This window comes from Cheilinus undulatus, linkage group 22 (assembly GCF_018320785.1).
Source record: "Cheilinus undulatus linkage group 22, ASM1832078v1, whole genome shotgun sequence".
In the NCBI taxonomy this organism is placed as follows: domain Eukaryota; kingdom Metazoa; phylum Chordata; class Actinopteri; order Labriformes; family Labridae; genus Cheilinus; species Cheilinus undulatus.
Genome location: NC_054886.1, coordinates 22,494,525 through 22,512,243, shown reverse-complemented (window position 1 = coordinate 22,512,243; position 17,719 = coordinate 22,494,525). Strand labels below are relative to the sequence as shown.

The 17,719-nt window shown below is 38.1% G+C and overlaps 1 protein-coding gene across 5 annotated transcripts in view; it reads left to right on the top strand.

Moving 5' to 3' along the window:
* The window catches only part of LOC121504157 (pyruvate carboxylase, mitochondrial-like), a 465,432-nt gene that overhangs the window by 143,438 nt on the left and 304,275 nt on the right, over nt 1-17,719 (top strand). For all 5 annotated transcript variants that reach the window (XM_041778797.1, XM_041778795.1, XM_041778796.1 and 2 more), the window contains exon 11: nt 6,328-6,490. In XM_041778797.1, coding sequence (XP_041634731.1) covers nt 6,328-6,490 — 163 coding nt within the window. The remainder of the gene's footprint in view (nt 1-6,327; nt 6,491-17,719) is intronic.

Genomic DNA, 17,719 nt, shown 5'->3' with positions numbered 1-17,719 from the left:
GAGCTGAAGCAAAGACTGGGTGCATTGCATCGTTTGACATATTTAGGTTCTATGTCTTTTAGTTTCAGTAGAAGTTTGTAGATGTATTGATTGTGTGAATGTAGGAAATGATTAAAAAAATGTTTAAAAAAGGGAAAGCAGTCAAAGCATTCATAATACATAAAGATGATTTTCATTAAACCTTTTTTTGGTTTGTGGTAGTGATGTTTCTTGGTGTTTAGTTTCCCATCGGATTAAAATAAATTTGTTTAGCCGATTGGTCTAAGTCAAATAAGGAGAGTCTGAAAACCAATATTAATGCTACCACTGCTAACATTAATGCAGCGATTGGGCGTGAGCAGCCTTTTTCAAGTCCAGTCACAAATTCTCTATTGGATTGAAGTGTGGGCTTTGACGTGGCCGCTTCAGAGCATTCATCTTGTTATCTTTAAACCATTTCTGTGGAGCTTTTGCTTTGAAATAAATCTTCCCCCAAGTCATAGTTCTCTTGCCCACTGATGTTCCTTCCTATGTTTTTCTGCATTAATTTCACCCTCTACCTTTACAAGCCTTTCAGGGCAGACTGCTGAGAAGCATACCCACGGCACGATGCTGCCACCACGGTGCTTCTCACTGGGGATGATGTGTTTGTGGTGATGGCCAGTGCTTGGTATCCACCAAACATAGTGTCTCATCAGACCAAAGGACTTTCTTGCACTTGACCATGGAGTCTCCAACATACCTTCTGAGGAACTCTAGTCCAGGGTTTTCTTCAACAGAGGCCTTCTCCTTGTCAGTGTCCCATAAAGCTTTGACTGGTGAAGAACCCAGGCAACAGCTGCTGAAGCTTCTAACTCCTTCAGAATAGTCATAGGTGTCATAGTGACCTCTCTCACAAGTCTCCTGCTTGCATGGTCTCTTGGTTTGTGAGCAGAATCTAAGCAAATGTTCCATATTCCTCCCATTTCTTGATGATAGACTTAACTGGACTCGGGGGATGTCCAGTGCCTTGGAAATTTTTTGGTATCCATCCCCTGACGTATACATTTCAATAACCTTTTCTCTGAGTTGTTCTGATTGTTCTTTTGTCTTCATGGTGTAATGGTAGCCATGAATACTGAGTAACCAGTGACTGGACCTTCCAGACACAGGTCTCTTTATACTACAGTCACTTGAGACACAATCACTGCACTCAGGTGATCCTCATTTCACTAATTTTGAGACTAGTAGCACCAGTTGGCTGGACCTCTGTTGAATTAGGTCATCAGTATGCCCTTGATGAAGGGTACCAGTTGACACACGTCAGTACAAGTTTTCAATAAGGACTTCTTATTTAAATGCTAATGTACAGATATTTTGATATTGCATGTTGATGTAAGGTTACATAGATGTTTCACCTTTGCATATCTGGACAACTATCAGACATGTCTTTCTTTCTCAGAATCTCAGAATCCAACTGTCATGCCTTTCTGTACCTCACTGCAGATGTTTCTGGTCAGACCTCTTCACTCTGTTTTCTCCAGCTGCCTTTTTTTTCTGCAGTACTTATTATCATCATTCTCTTGTTGAGCATGTGAATTCGCTGTAGGGCGTTTTCCAACCCCCTGATTTGCTGAAGGCGTATCACCCTGGTCCTCTTCCTATGAAGTTCAGCCTCATTGTGGAACTTGCTAATGATATAAGGGACTTTTCTTCAGTAACTGGCTGTACTGAGGGACAGATGTTGCTGCAGGCTCTTTAATTTGTCAGAGTCAAATTAGTATACAATGAATTTTATAAACCCTCAAGGGGACTCATTCAATCAGTGTAGCCTTATGTTTTCAAAAGAGAAGAATTATGTGAGCAAGAAGAACTAGGCCAAACATGATTTATATTTATATTTAGAGTCTACTCAGGGATGCCAAGTGTTTGACTCTAGACTTAGGAAATATTCAGATGGTTGTTTGCCATTGAAATGTGTTTATTTGCATAAAAGTACAAGACTTATCATAAGTTGTTTTTTTTACTTGAAGTGTTGTTTTCATTTGCTTTACTTTTCATGAATATGCAGATTCTCTTAGAAGTGATTGGGGAAATAAGTGAACTACTGACACAACAAAATAATGAGCAACGGATTCTATTCTGTAATTCAGCTGTAGTACTCTTCATCATGGCCTCTGATTTAGTCTGAATTTAGGAATTTTAGATGTGAGAAAAAATTAAATGAATCAAGAGAGATGCAGCCATATGTGTGCAGCAGTAAGGGCGTGACAAATTTCCCCACAGGGACCATAATGCACCACACTGTACATCACCACACCGTACTGTATCATATCATCACAATTTATCATGTTTCAAATCATTTGTCAAAGCATTAAATTAGATGTATGATGGAACAAAAGAGATGCACACATTTGTTGATTTATTTTCAAACATCAACTCCTCATCTGTTTTACATTTCACACAAATGAGTAGGAGAGACAGTAGATTCAGATCAGTTCCTAAATAGAGTCCTTAAATGGATAGATTTGACTGGAGCTGGTGTGATTGAGCTTTAATTGTCTTTATCATGCCAGGCCTTGGATTGAGTGGCACATAAATGCATCAGCATCACAGCATCTCTATGGATCAGATTAATGAAAGAAAAAAAAAGTCTACTTTTACCTGGGTGAAAGTTAAGTTGCTCTCCTCTGTTTGCCTTCTATTCAATTAAAAGACCTCTCCGTCCCATGGGTTGTAAGTTTAAAGCAGGGGCAAATCTAGACTTTTGTGTGGGGTGGCCAGGGCCCTATCATGCAGGGGGGACATGCACTCTGTGGGCAACGGATCATCATGTATTATAATCATGTTAAACTCAATGATTGAAGTGTACTGCTAAAAACAAACAGATGAATTAACTTCAAAACAAAGAAGTGAAATTTGCAAGTTCTAGTAGACTGAACCCAGGTTAACCTTTTGCACAATTTGAAGCTCATAGTTGCCTTTTCAATTAAATAAGTACTTTTTAATGTTGTCAACTATTATCTTGTGTTCTTTTTTTTTTCTTTTTTTAATTGATTAAGGCACTGTTTAGGCACTGGTACCATTTTCAAAAGTATTGATTTAGTACCTGTATGCTGAAAGCAGTATTAAAGTTCATTTCACTCAACAGACATTAGACAACCAGTTGTATTCCTAAGTGTCTGTAAACAGCTGTGGTCCATTCAGCTAACAATATGCAGGTCTGACAAAGACTAGCAACTGATCTGAGTCTGGTACCAGACTGGTGTTCTTATCAGAGAATAAAGAACAGGGAAACTGAGGATATTTCCATAACAACTGTTGGGCTCATTGTTCATAAAGTGACTCATTTCATCTCGTCTTTCTTATTGTCAAAACAGGAGCAGAGCTGTGTGATGAAAAAAAAAATAGTGTAACAAACACACGGTAGCGCCTGTCCAAGTTATCAACAGTGGATCTGCTTTTTTTCCACCAACACATTTCACACCAGACTTCAGAATAATTGTCCTTCTGTTTGGCCAGAATGTGGTTACCAGCTAATTGAGACATTACAGAGAAGGAAGCCAAGACGGTGTCCAACAGCTGAGCTTGTTTGCTAATGTGTGTGTTTTTCTCTGGCTCTCTCATTCACCCTTTAGACAGAGAGGCTTTGCAGTTGACTGAGTGTGTTTACGTGTGGCAGTGAACTGGTGGAAAGCAGGGACAAAGCTATTTAAACATAATGTGTCCCTCCACGGCTGCATTTAAATTTTCACTTAAAAAAAGAATAAAGATGCAAGACCTTTATACATTTCGGATATTTGGTGTTAAAATGCAAGGTCATGAAGCTTAACCCAGCCAGTCTCATTTGAGCTTTACATTTAAATAATGAGTGAATGAAAATAACTTCTGTCTTTCTCACATTTAAATTCATCCTATTATTGGGTTATTACTGAATAAAAATTTGCATAATGTACTTCTGTTTGATTGAGAATGTGTGCATTGTTCCTCAGAAAAACTGCTGTTTGAGGTATCTGGGAAAAATGCACAGCACATGCAGAATTTGAGTGTGATAGAGGGAGTATGGCAGATCCGATGGGAATGTAAATACAATTTAGATTTAAATATGTAACAAGAGTTGAAGTCGAGATAGAGATGGTAGAAGATGGAACAGATAATTTTATAGTAAGACTAACAAGCAGCAGACAGACTAATCTGTTTTCAGTCTATTTTATTCAAAGCATTTTATCTCGATCATACAAACCCTAATACCAAAAGAGTTGGAACACTGTGTAGAATGGGAACAAACAAGAACACAGTGAAAATAAAATGAATCGCACCCACAGACAAGACAATGCTCGTGTATGTTCACACTGATTAACTTCATTATTTTTTCAAATGTACCCACATATTAATTTAATGCCTTGTTATTGTAATTTCACCTGTTGCCAATTAACCCAATTACCTGTGGAATGTCCAAGTAGTTTTGTGAGCATTCCACAACTTGTTATTGTAAAGTGGAGAAAAAAATCTCTGTGTGAAGTTTGTTGTATGACAGGCCACCATGTTATGAACCACCAGGCCAAATTTCAGTCATCTCTTACAAAGTCAGTTTCATTTTCTCATCCTGTATTTTACCCTTCGGGTATTCCTTATCTCATTTTTAAAGTTATGTGAAGTTATGTCTCCCTCCCATTTATGAGGCGACACCTGTTGTTAAGTCGCTACCGACTTAAACTTAAACTTCAACTTCCTGATGTTGCTCTTCAAATCAGAATTCCTCAACAATGATTAGCTTTGGACGCTTTTATTGTGACACTTGGCGGGTGTAGAACGTGTCTATCAGATGTTCTACTAAACTTTAACATCGAGGTGCTGACAGACAGAAAGAGACTGAACTGTGGCTGCTTTGAGAGAGACAAAGCCGCAGCCTGCTTCTTTTAATCATCCAGGACTAAAGACAAGTGATTAGATATGGATAAAATATGGATTAAGTCAGGGATTAAACGTTCTGTTTTCTGGCACAAATCTCTCCATTATGATATATTTAATGACCCATAGGTCACTGTGGTGATAGATTTGGGAAATTTGCCTCACAACAAACAAAAACACAGCTTTTAGCTGGCTGTTAATTTTCAATGATGGTGGTGAATCCACTTACAACAGACTGTTTTGAGAAGAACTGCTTGATAATTTTATATCTTTGTAGTGTTAGGGGTATGAGGTAATTTCCCAACGCATCAGGTGATGTCATGGGCTGCCCTGCCAAAATTAAACCAAGCTTTGAAAGTGGTGACAAAAAGACACAAATTTTGGATTTCACTTTAAAGGGACTTAAAATATGTTTCCTTTTTGCTGTATACATTTTAATATAGGTTGAAAAAGATTACAAATCACTGTTTTGTTTTTGTCTTTACATTTTACACAACTGTTTTTGGAATTTGGTTTGCATAATGCAGCACTTTAAGTGATTTTTCCAAATATCAAGACAGGAAAACGGGAAGAAAAAGAGCCTTTTTATTGGGGCTTAATTCATCAATTTAGCCCTCTTTTTCCCCAAATAATCCATCCATGTTAAGTTTTCTTGCTCTAAATAATCCAAATTAATTTCCATTTCCTCAGATGTCTAAAACTGGCCAATCATCATGCTACTTAACAGAAACATTTCTTGCTTCTGTTATTTTCTCTTCTCAAAATCAGGAATTTTAATAAAAAAACAAACAATTTCCTTTTTAAATGCAGATAAAACCTTTGCACCACAGTGTGTTGCTTTGCTGGTTTTCTGTAACAAACTTTATCATGAAACTTTTCAGTAAAACACACCAGCAGGTTGTCTTACCGAATGGCACATTTTTGAGCTGTTGCCTGTATTTGTCATGTCTTCTTTGTACACACAAACTCTGCATTCGGTTTCTTTGCCACACAATGCCTCATATGAAATATGCTTATGTAACTAGATACATACATGATGAACTCGTTAATCTTACAGATGAAAAACACACTCATCTAGCAGTGATTACGAGGAAACCCAAGTAACAATGCTAAGTATGGATCTGTTTTTGTTTGAGAGACTGCCTGTTCCATATCCTTATCATTTCCCCTGGAGCCACAGTTCCAGCTACAGCAAATTAAACTCGAGTTTTTATGGTTATGATCTGATTTATTGTTGCCAATATGAAATTTTCACTCTCGGAGGCCAAGAATTGCTAAATATGTTTAGATTGAATAAACAGCCTATTATGTGGTTTTGGCTTTAAAAACTGTTGTCCAGAGTGGGGCAGAGAGAACTTAAGGGCTATTCAGGCAACAATTGTGGCTTCATCTTAATTTTTCACCTCATCACCTCTCTCTCTCTCTCTCTCTCTCTCTCTCTCTCTCTCTCTCTTGCAGTGTGGACCTGGTGCACGCCCAGATACATGTGTGCGAGGGCCGCAGCCTTCCAGAGCTGAACCTCAAACAGGACAAGATCCGGGTGAATGGCTGTGCCATCCAGTGCAGAGTGACCACTGAAGACCCGGCCAGAGGTTTCCAACCAGACACGGGGAGGATTGAGGTAGGATTCATGTTGAAACAGCTAATGTGAGAGGACCCATAAGGACGTAAAGGAAACTGGCACTCAAACGGGAACTAGCAACCGTGGCTAACATAAAAGAGCAGTTTTGTAGCACATGCTTGTTCATGAGCGCTTCATCACATCTCAGTCACTTACCTCGCAAGGTTTATATGATTAATAGTCCATCCCAGTTTCAATTAAAAGCATATTTGTGACATAAGGAGGTTTTTTTTCAATATGGTAAAGGGGCTCAGCTAGGCTCCTCTAGACTCTTGTCTCCCTGCATCAGGATAGATGATTCTAGAAGGTCTGCAGGACTGAGTATTTGTGATATTGATCGCTTCCATGCCAGGTTAATCTGTCATATTGTGGAAAAAGTCACTTTTTGGTGAAGTGTAAGGATCATATTCAATATATGTTGCCATTTTCTGATAATAATTGCAGAGTCGTGATCCATTTTAAATTAAGTACTGACTTTCCTCTGTTCCCAATTATTTCTAATGACTGTCCTCAACTTCCTGACCCCCACTGGGCATCCAGGGCTCACATGATTGCACATGATTGAATCATGCCATATTGTATTGTAGTTTAGTGTATAGTATCATGACGCATCGTCTTACTGTATCATATTTAAATGCACCAAATCGAATCTAATTTTATTGCGTCATATTGTGCCAAAATGTGAAAAGTTCAAGTGTAGGGATCGTAGCCGATGTATGTAGACGTTTTCTGTTGATAATTGCAGCATATAGGTCCATTTAGAGCTGTAAATTACTAACTTTCCTCCATTCCCATTCATTACTAATGGCTTTCCCCACTTCCTGACCCCCAATGGATAGTCAGAATCACGTGATTGCAAAGAATTGATACTGGTGTGCCAACTTGCAGACTGTTTAAGACTCTTAACGGTCAAAAACTGCAATTTAAATTCTTCACATTGTGTTATGCAGGGACGATGCATTTGAAGAGTGAAGGCAAAGCTAGCTGTCAAACGGCAACCTGTAATATTAGTTTGCTGTTACAAACAATCAAGGGGGAAGAACAGGAGAGCTGAAATGCTCAGTGCCTCTGTACTATTGCAATCAAGCTCTGATTTGGCCCTGTCTTAAAAAAAATAACCTAAAATGACAATAACCATCTAATGGTCTAGATCAACTGTGGATCAGTAGGTAGTTGATTGTCTCGCAACAGGAGGGTCATGGGTTTGATCGTCAGCTGTCCTCTGGCAACACACTTAACCCAAATTTGCTCCCACTGCTTGTTTCCATCTTTTCATGTTGTCATGGCAGCTTTTTTTTTTTTTTTTTTTTAAGCATATATTGTGTGTTTGATGATCAATTTCTGATTTTTTGCTGTGGACTTGAACTGTCCAAATTGAATGTTTTGCATCTAAATGACATTGAGATCATAATTAAGAAAATAGAGATTAATTTTCTTGCCAACATACTTCGTGGTTTCTTACAGTGAGTAACATTGAAAATAAATCTCTGTAGCATTGGTATGATTCATGGATTTCTTTCTTGGCACACTCAAGTCTGAAAAATGTGTCCAGTTTCAGTATTTCTTGGTAAAATGCCAAATCCCAGCTGGTCACATTGAATTGCCTCTTTCTAAAATTAATTTAACAACACAAGTCTTTCTGGTAGCTTATTTATTATGAACACCAGGCAAGTGTGTCAGACATGTGGCCACTCATTGTGAAAGTAACACTTAGAGGAGTGTTCTGCTAATGAGAGATATTACACAGTCTCAGATGAGAGGTGTTTTCATATGTATGCACAACTGTGCAAACATTCACATCTGCAGAGATCCTCCAGTGTTGAAATTTAAACTCTGTCATATTGATCCATACAGTAGCTTTCAGCATTGCATTTATAAATGCACGTTGCAGTATGGACTTTAAGTGGGATGGTCTGTGTACTTTCTGCATGACTGAATGTGAGTTCACGTCTATGTCCTATATTTATTATTTAATGCTTCAATATGTTGTTATGTAGGTCTACCATGCACTGTGTTCCATATTATCATCCATATACTGTTTTTTGTTTTTTTTCCTATATAGTCTAGATAATTGGGATTAAACAGGATTTTTCATTCCTCATTCCATCTGGATTTTATTAAACAGAATTACCAATGATAACAATTGTATTTTTCCAATATTATTTTGCAAAAGAGTTTCAAATCGCTCAATAGTTTCTAAAGGATGGAAAATAGGAATCTGCCATAGATTTTGGCATTAGGAGGTATTTTTTCTCAAACAAAAGCTACTTCAATCAAAAACATCTTTACAGATCAAGTTCCATATAAATATAAGAGCCCTTCTTTGATATCACCTAAACACCTCTCTTATCCATTGAACTTGTAATTCCATGTATAATTTCTGCCTGTATTTCCTTTGAGGATAACAGAATTGCCTCCCAGAGCTGCTGTTTTGTGGTAAACTGCTGTCCGCCCTCATATAGTTAGCTTCTTTTTTAAGGATCCTCCTCAAGTTCTCAAAAGGGTTGAGTTTAGGGGATGATGGTGGCCACACCCTATAAACCCATAGCAGCCAAGGCCCTAGTGGGATTTTTGCAGCATGGGATGGCGCAGTCTTGTATGAAAATGATTTTACTCCGGGGAGCACAGTTTTTCTTTTTATACCATGGCAGGAAATAGGCTGTTAGCCTGATCTGACTGAAAGTCGGCCCAACTTCAAAGTGAGTTGTGCGACTCTAAATTTGTGGCTGAATCACAGAAAAATCGCACAGTGTACACCCAGCTTAACCTGAGAGCCTAACATGGTCAATATGAACTGTCAGCCTCAGTCTTCCCAGGAGGAATTATGGGTAATAAAAAAGTGGCACTGATGATAAGTTATTTTGAGATTTAAAAAAAAGTCAAAATGATAAGTTTAAAGGCTCAAAATATGAGATGAAATAAATCAAAACACAAAATTAGGTCAAAATGTTTTAAAAGGTTAAAATATGAGATAAAATTCAAAATGAATGAGTTTATCTAAAAGGTCAAAATATGAAATTTAAAGTCAAAATCCTAAGTTTAAGTCATAATATAGAGTTGCAAAATTAAAAATAGGAAATGAAAACACAATTTTTTTCTTTTACCACAACCCTATTTAATTATTTTAATGTTTTACTTTTGAAAGTTTTAACAAGGATCAGTTGAATCATCGGCTTTAGCTGATTTGGACCATTCAGGGTAGCATGGCGTTCATCAGCGAATAAAACTGTTTGAGATTAGTCTTCATGCATTTCTGAGCCCACTGCAATCGTTTCTTTATGTGGTCAGTGGTTAAGGGTGGCTGAAATACAGCTTTACGCAAATGTTTAACTGGAGTCGTATTTGCATTATAATTTGAAACACAGTGTATTTGGTAAAACTTTGGCAGGACTGTGCATTCAAAGCGTCTGTCGATATACCTTCCACATGAGACGACCGGTGATATTCTTTGACATTGTTCCCACATGAGCACACACAGAGGTCAATATATGACCGCTCTGTGTTTCCATGTTGTGTACTTCCACACACCATGTGCCATTTCTCATAGTGTCTCTATAAATCTCTCCCCCGCTGATGAGGTCTGATCCCTCAATGCTTTTTGCTGTCAGCTCCTTTTGCCCTTCAACTTGGACTCTACACCCACCCACTCTTCTTCTCTTTCCCTCTTCTTCTCCTCTCTTCTAATGTGTTCCTTTTTGCTGATTCTCCATTAGCTTTTATTGGCCTTAACTGTGTCACAAAGTGCTTTACAAATAATTAAATGGAAATGAACGCCTATTTGAATCAATAAAAATGGCAGACTGGAATTAAAGCAAGGTTTAATAAGAATAAAAGAGCCATTTATCAGAATAAAAACAAATTGAACCTTGTGTTGGAGATAATGATAAGAGATAACGGTGCTTTTGACCTCAGCAGTGTATTGTGCTTACAAAGCCTTGGGGGCTCTGCTGGCTATGGTGTGGATGTTTGGTTTGGAGCCAAGGCTTTCCTGAACGCTGAACAAACGTTTAAGGGAAATCAAAACATCCTTAAACAGGAAAATAAACATCCTCTGCATCCTGCATGAAACCTGCAATCTCCAGCTCATCATCAGACATAGGACGCTGATCAGTGTTATGATATCATTGTGTGGATGTTAGATTTACTGCAGAAGGGAAACTATACATTCTGGGAGACCCTCTGGACTCGTTTCCATAGCATGTCATTGCTGCTGTGAATAAAATACTGATATTGCTGCCTAGCGACTTAACATGGTGATTTTTGACTCCTGGGATGTGATTGAATTCGTGTGCGCTGCTGGCTTTCCAATCAAACAAATCATCTCTCTCTCTCTTGGTTTTGAGGGAGCTGAGCTGAGGTTGAATGGTTGTGTTGTGCACACAGATTTATTCCAATTGAATCTAAGTCCATTAATATATCACCCAGGGGTGGCTGTTTTAAGCAGATTATGTGGCTCAATGATTGGACTATTCTTTTTCAGAGAAACCTTGATAAATCACCACGATGTATGATGTATTTCTCACAAACTGTATGAAATTATCAGATATCAGGAAGTTGTAAGTGTGTGACCTTCTCATTTCAAGGACTTTCTTTCTGTTTCCACTGTATAGTCCCCCCACCACTCCTCTTAAAATAATGCACATATTTCCCCTGCTCCCTCCCTCTCTTCCCTCTTATCCCGTTATCTGCTCCCCATCTCTCTTCCCCTCTGCCCTCTCATTTCTCTGCTTTTCTTCAGCATTTAGCCGCACAGTAGAGCTCTGAAACATGCCAACGGAGCGACAGCCCCCCTCCACCAATAGCATGCAATATAAATGAAGCAAACAATCAGCACAGGAAAGCCTGCATGTAGGAATGCTGCATTTGAGGGACAGATGAATAAATTATTAGTGAAGGGGCTGTGACAGGGTCAGTGACTGAGTGACGTGGGGAAAGGTGGAAAGCAGTAGGGTGAGAATATTGTCACGCTATGGGCTTTTGGTCTCTTGATGCACAGAAAAAAATCTCAGATAATTATCTTTGATGAGATGGAGTCATTTCTGTCGCATTTTAGCTGAAATTTCAGAAAAGTGAATGGTCGGAGTAAGGTTCGAAGGATGCTACGGCGGCATGCCACTTTTAACTTGAACTAGTGCTGATGGCGCTGTTGAAAATGCTGCCTGTCAGTTCCCATCTCATGTAAAAGAGCAGCTGTGTGGCAGCAGGAGGAGGGGGCAGGAGTCAGGCTGCAGTGGAAAGGTTCCTTCTACCTTAAAATAAAGTGCCTATAGAAAGTATTCATCCCCTTGGATGTTTTATTGTTTTTATAAATCAAACAAAGCTTTATTGACAACAAAAAAATCTAAAAAGAGCCTCTCCAATGTCAAAGTGAAAACATATTTCTACAGTGCAATGCCAATTAAATAAAAATATGTCATGTAAAATAAGTGACTGCATAAATATTCACCTCTTTTCAAGTGACAGACTGAATTAAACAGAGTTACGGGGATCACCTGAATGTGTCTCTAGTGATTGTAGTCAAAGTCTCCTGTATCTGGAAGGTCCAGTCACTGGTTAATCAGTATTCCTGGCTACCATTACACCATGAAGACAAAAAAACACATCACAACATCACCACAAACACACCGTCCCCACTGTAAAACATGGTGGCAGCATCATGCTGTGGGGATGCTTTTCACAGCTGCCGCTGGAAGGCTTGTAAAGGTAGTGGGTAAAATGAATGTGGCAAAATCTTGGAACATCCTGGAGGACAATGTTATTATTTGGTCTGCAGGGGAAGTACAGCTTAGGAAAAGACTTATTTACCAGCAAGACAATGGCCCGAAGCATACAGCGAAAGTTGCAAAGAAATGGTTTAAAGATGATGTGAAGGTTCTGAAGAGGCTGAGCCAAGACCCAGACCTTCATCCAACTGAGAATTTGTGGTTGGACTGAAAAGGGATGTTGAGACCCTCGTCTTTTGCAAAGACAAATGGAGTAAAATTTCAGTGTCCAGATGTGCAGACCTGACAGACCTATCCACACAGACTCAGCGCTGTGATTGCAGCCAAAGGTGCATCTACTAAATACCGACTTGAAGGGGGTGAATATTTATGCGGTCACTTCTTTCAAATTACATAATTTCCATAAATAATATTGACCATGGTTGAGTTGTAAAATCAGTTAAAGGGTAAAACATCCAAGGAGGTGAATATTTAATTCTTTAACTTCTTTAGATAGTTTGAATTGTAAAGACTGCAGGAGAGGAGAGACACAAAGTGGGATAAAAGAGATGAAATGAAATAGAAATGTAGAGCTAATAAAAATCCAGACACATTTTATGCCGTACATGTAGAGAGACTGATGGGTGTCCATGACCAAAAACAGTAACAGCGCTCCAACAGGTCAAAGCGGTAATGGTTACATCCCTTGTTTGGCGTACCTTTGACACCAAAAGGAAAAAAAATCCATAAAAGGAGCATACATGTGAGATTTTTATGTAGCTCTTATCTCCTTTTAAAGGAGCTTTCAGAGAAGGTGAAGGGAATAGGTGAGGAGACTGACAGAAAGTGAGAATGCAAGAGAAGTGAGCAATGTAGTGTGAGAGAAACCCAGCCATTGCTCTGCTTTTATTAACAAGTCTGACCCTCAGTTACAGAGTCTGTGAACATCTGGTGCCATTTATTGCTCCGAACAGTGCAGCAACCACTTAATGCTTTTAGTAGGTCTTCACTCTGGCATCGCTTTAAATCTAATGCAGAGATTCTCAACCTGTTTCCTAAGCCCTCCCTACTCACATCTAAGAAAAGCTAAGCCTCCACAGGACCCACCTGGGAATAGTATACATCAGTGTTAATTGTCGTCATTGACAAAATCCAACATTATAATCTATATACACGTTTGTTTTTTTTAACTGTTCCTTATTGTGTTAATAAACAAAACAATTATAAACAACGTTTATTTAAGTTTGTCCTTATACGTAAACACGATTTCCTGATTTTCCACAACATTAAAGAATATAGAAGGGTAAATAAATAACATATTTAAAATATGAGAAACCGATGAAAAAAATATACAAATATACAATTTACAAGAATAATAACAAAAAGAATATGCACAAAATATTTTTAATATGAGATTCCTTCCTTTCATAATTCTCCTTATTCTATACTACATCTAAAGAACTCAGCTAACTGACATTTTTCCTCAAAAGTGAAAAGATTCTTTCTTTCTTAAAAATCTTAATATATTGTAGTACATCATGTTTCTAATCATGACTTTAAAATATATAAATGTGCTTCTAATTTTGACGTCGGAGCAGGCAGTTCCATGGGATTTTTTTTTTTTTCTTTAAGTTCATCTTGGGCTTTTTGTGCCAGGAGGACAGTGGATAGAGTCGTAATCAGGGACAGGAGAGCAGAGAGGAACATGCAGGAAATGGCCACAGGCCGGATTTGAACCTTGGCCACCCCAGAAATTGGGTGCATCTTAAACCGTAGGCCACCTGCGCCCCACAGTTCCAAAAGGAAATCAACAAGGAGGAAAATCTTTATCCCAGATGTTTTTCTGAGCATGTGAATGCTTCAATTACAATGGTTTTGTAGTTGCTTTGGCTCATATTTTACCACAAAACTGGCAGCTTAGATGGATGACGTACACTGATAACGTTTATTTCTTGCGTACCAACGTACGTCAAAGCCTGTGATTCAGCAGCGTTTAGTGGGAGTTGTCATTGTTCAGTCTGCACACATCAAACTTGATGGCATATGAGATTTATGTCGTAAGGTGTGGCATGCCAGAAACTTAAAGGATTGCTAAAAGTGCACAGTCTGTTGGAGGCATTAGGTACCTTGGGAAATCAAAGATTGAAAACAACTGCACTAGGTGTTGTTATGGGACAGTGTAAGACCTGTAGAAAAACTCATGATTAGTTTGTCCTATTAATTGGAAACATGAGCCTTGTAGGATGCATACGCAGACATGGACCTGCTGATTTGGGTGAGAACAAAAAATCAAACACTGCATTCTTCTTGTACAGTTCGTATTGACATAAGCGTTTTCAACACTGCCGTTGATATTAGGATTTAGGGAAAAAGGCCTATAAGACAATTCTGATTATCTAAGACAGGATAGTTAGTTATCTGCATATTCATGATCATACTTGGTTGAATTTAATGCATTTTGAAGGTACCTCAGGGTGCTGCAGCATCCCAGTGGAGAAAGGCTGAGTTATATGATGGAAGAGCAAAGACTGACACATAAGCATTGTTTTTGGACATAGTCCTTGTATGTTCTCTACTCATGTTTGATTTGACTATTGCTTTGGCTTAAAAAGAAAAAGAGAACCCAATAAGAGCATGGAGGAACACCTTGAACTACATTTCCTCAAATGGCAACTTCAGGACTGCCTCTAAAGTGAGACATTTATCGTGACCCACCATAGCAGAAGTAAACTGTCTGACAGCCTGCAACAAAAGCAGTGTTTTTGTCTTAAAGCCTAATTGACATCTTCACAGGGCTTGGTTTTCTAATTGGCTCAAATGGTTGACTTAAATCTTGGCTCCAAATGTAGCGAGTTTATTTCCCAGTTGCTATTGAAAGTGAAAGGGGGTGCTGCTAGCTGTTGACTACTTGTCACTTCAATTAATTGTCTTTTTGCTCAGCTAATTATGGTCCATTTTTGGCCCCAAAGAAAAAACCATGATTACAAAACATCCACATTTCAGGCTTCAAGCCAGTGGATGACCTCACTGTAGCTACTTTTACTTTTGAAGAGTCTTTGTTTTTGGCTTGTTTATGGAAATATTAATGTCCTTCATCCTGACTTTATTCCATCATTATACCACATCAGTACCTAAATCCAACCCTGCCAATTCAGTTGCTTTACCATCTTTATATAATCTGAACCCAGGGTCAGCTAGTATCCCATGTTGCTGATGAAGAATAGATCTTTGGTTTATATTAAACTTTGCATTAGAAAACTGTCCACTAAAGCAGTAGTTCTCAGCTGGTGGGTCGGGAAAACTGGGTCACAAAGCCCTTTTCAGTGGGTCAAGAATGTGTGCCTGGGAGGAAATAAACAACAAATTGTCCATGAGACTCTATAATACATGCATTTTTTTCCCCCCTATTTCATTGTTTTGTTACAGCTTTTGTACCGTCTTAGGCCAAAGCTCTACTATTTTTTATCGAATACATCCGATTGACCAAAACATCTCCAAAATTTGGGTCACAATTCTCCTTGAGGAGTTGGTGGTGGGTCCCATGACTCAACCAGTTGAGAACCACCGCACTAGAGTACCAGTAGGTTAATGTGGATTTCTAGGCTTTACTGGACAGATTTTATTTATATAAATGCAACTTCTGGCATGGGTACTGCTCTAACATGATTTCATGGAACACACATTTTTGGTGTCTTTCACAGGGATTGGTTTTTGGGCCACAAGCTGCTTTACCAAGAGCATATTGTGAGCTAGTGTGTTGTCTTGATGAAGAATGAAACAGTTTTCCAACAATGGTGGTCTCTTTCTTCAGGGTTTTTCTGGAACCTGTTTGTAATGGGGATGAACGATGTTGGCTTATTTGCCGATAACCATTATGGCAATATTTACAGACTAAGTTTGGCCAATACCAATATTCAAATATGTATTAAAACTTCAGTCCTTTAAACATATTTGAACGTATAAGAATGAACAAAGAAACAAACGTCAGTGCTTAAACCAAGGTTTTATAGTTAACTAAAACTAAAACTGTAAAGTGCACTTATTAAACTAACTAAGATTAAATAAAAATAGAGACAAGATATCCTTAGTTTAGTCTTTCACACAACCATACTGAATGGCACCTACACACAAGCCTGGGGCATGTCAAATGGCCTAATTTGATTGGTTAAGACTTCATACAGTGGTAGTTTTAACTCTGGAGTTGTATTCAAACATGATCTCTAAATAAATAAAATGATAAGTCAAAAGTACCCTGTCTGAATATGAATTTAAAAATGTATGATGTTCACTAAGCCCTGACATGTATGCGAAAAAACTAAAACTGAAACTGATAAAAACTAAACTAAAACAAAGCATTTCTGCAAAATTAAAAACTAAACTAAATTAACCAGCAGTAAAAACTAATTAAAACTGAACTGAAATTGAACACAGAAATAAAATAAAAACTATTGAGAACATCCAAAACTATTATAACCTTGCTTAAAACACACTTTGAAGTTAGAAGATCTTGAATGAATAAAAAAAAAAGACCTCAACTGGCACAGGTCTGCTGTTCAAGCCTAAAACTTTACAAACTTAAATAAGTTTAATAATATCCTATGTAAATAAAATTTACATAGGATATCCAAAATATTGGTTTTAAATATCAGCAGAAATTTAGATACCTGCAGAAGCCAATATCAGGCAGATTATATTGTGCATCCCTAGTTTGTAATAGTGTTGATTTACTGTTGACCCTTCTGGATCCCACTCCTCTAAAATAAAACCCTTATTGTCAAAGAAAACAACAAGCAAGGTCTTGAATTTTGACTTGCTTTGTCATGCTTTCTTAACCCTAGGTGCCAATGGGTTTTTCCATTGCAAATGTGGGTTTCTTTCAATCTGTTCCAAAACGTCTCCACAAATTTTCTCCTGTTTTTCCTTTTGATCAGGAGTCAGAATTGTTGGGACGACTTTGGCCCACGCTTTTGTTACGTTCAAATTTTAATGCGAAATTTGCTGAACCACCTCTTTTATCAATGGAGACCATTTCTGCTTTCGTTCTTAGACTGAGCCTTCAATCATTTTTAACAATTTGTTCAATGTGTGGAATATTTTCAGAAGTTTTTGATGTGCATGGGCACCCAGAATGTTCATCGTCTTGGACATCCTCTCCCATAAACCTCAGTGAATGTATGACAAGATTTGGCAGCTCTTTTGTTCAATTTCACCAAAAATTTCAAGCTGATAGCAAAAACATGTGCACTTCAATCGGTAACTAGCAGTGAACTAAAGACGTCTCTTAATGGCAGAGAATACCCAGCCTTTAATATATAACACTCATCCCCATAAGTGCAGTCTCATTATTTGAAAGCCAAACGTCATATATTAAAGTTACAATAAATCATGCATGTCCCTTAAGTGTTTTTCTAGCCTTTTGTGATGATGAATACTAAAAAGCAAAAACGCTCTTTAATTGGTAGCTTTGTGAGTCTGCATTCTAAGGGAAAGATCTACATGTGCTGTAAATGAAGTTAGAATATCTTTA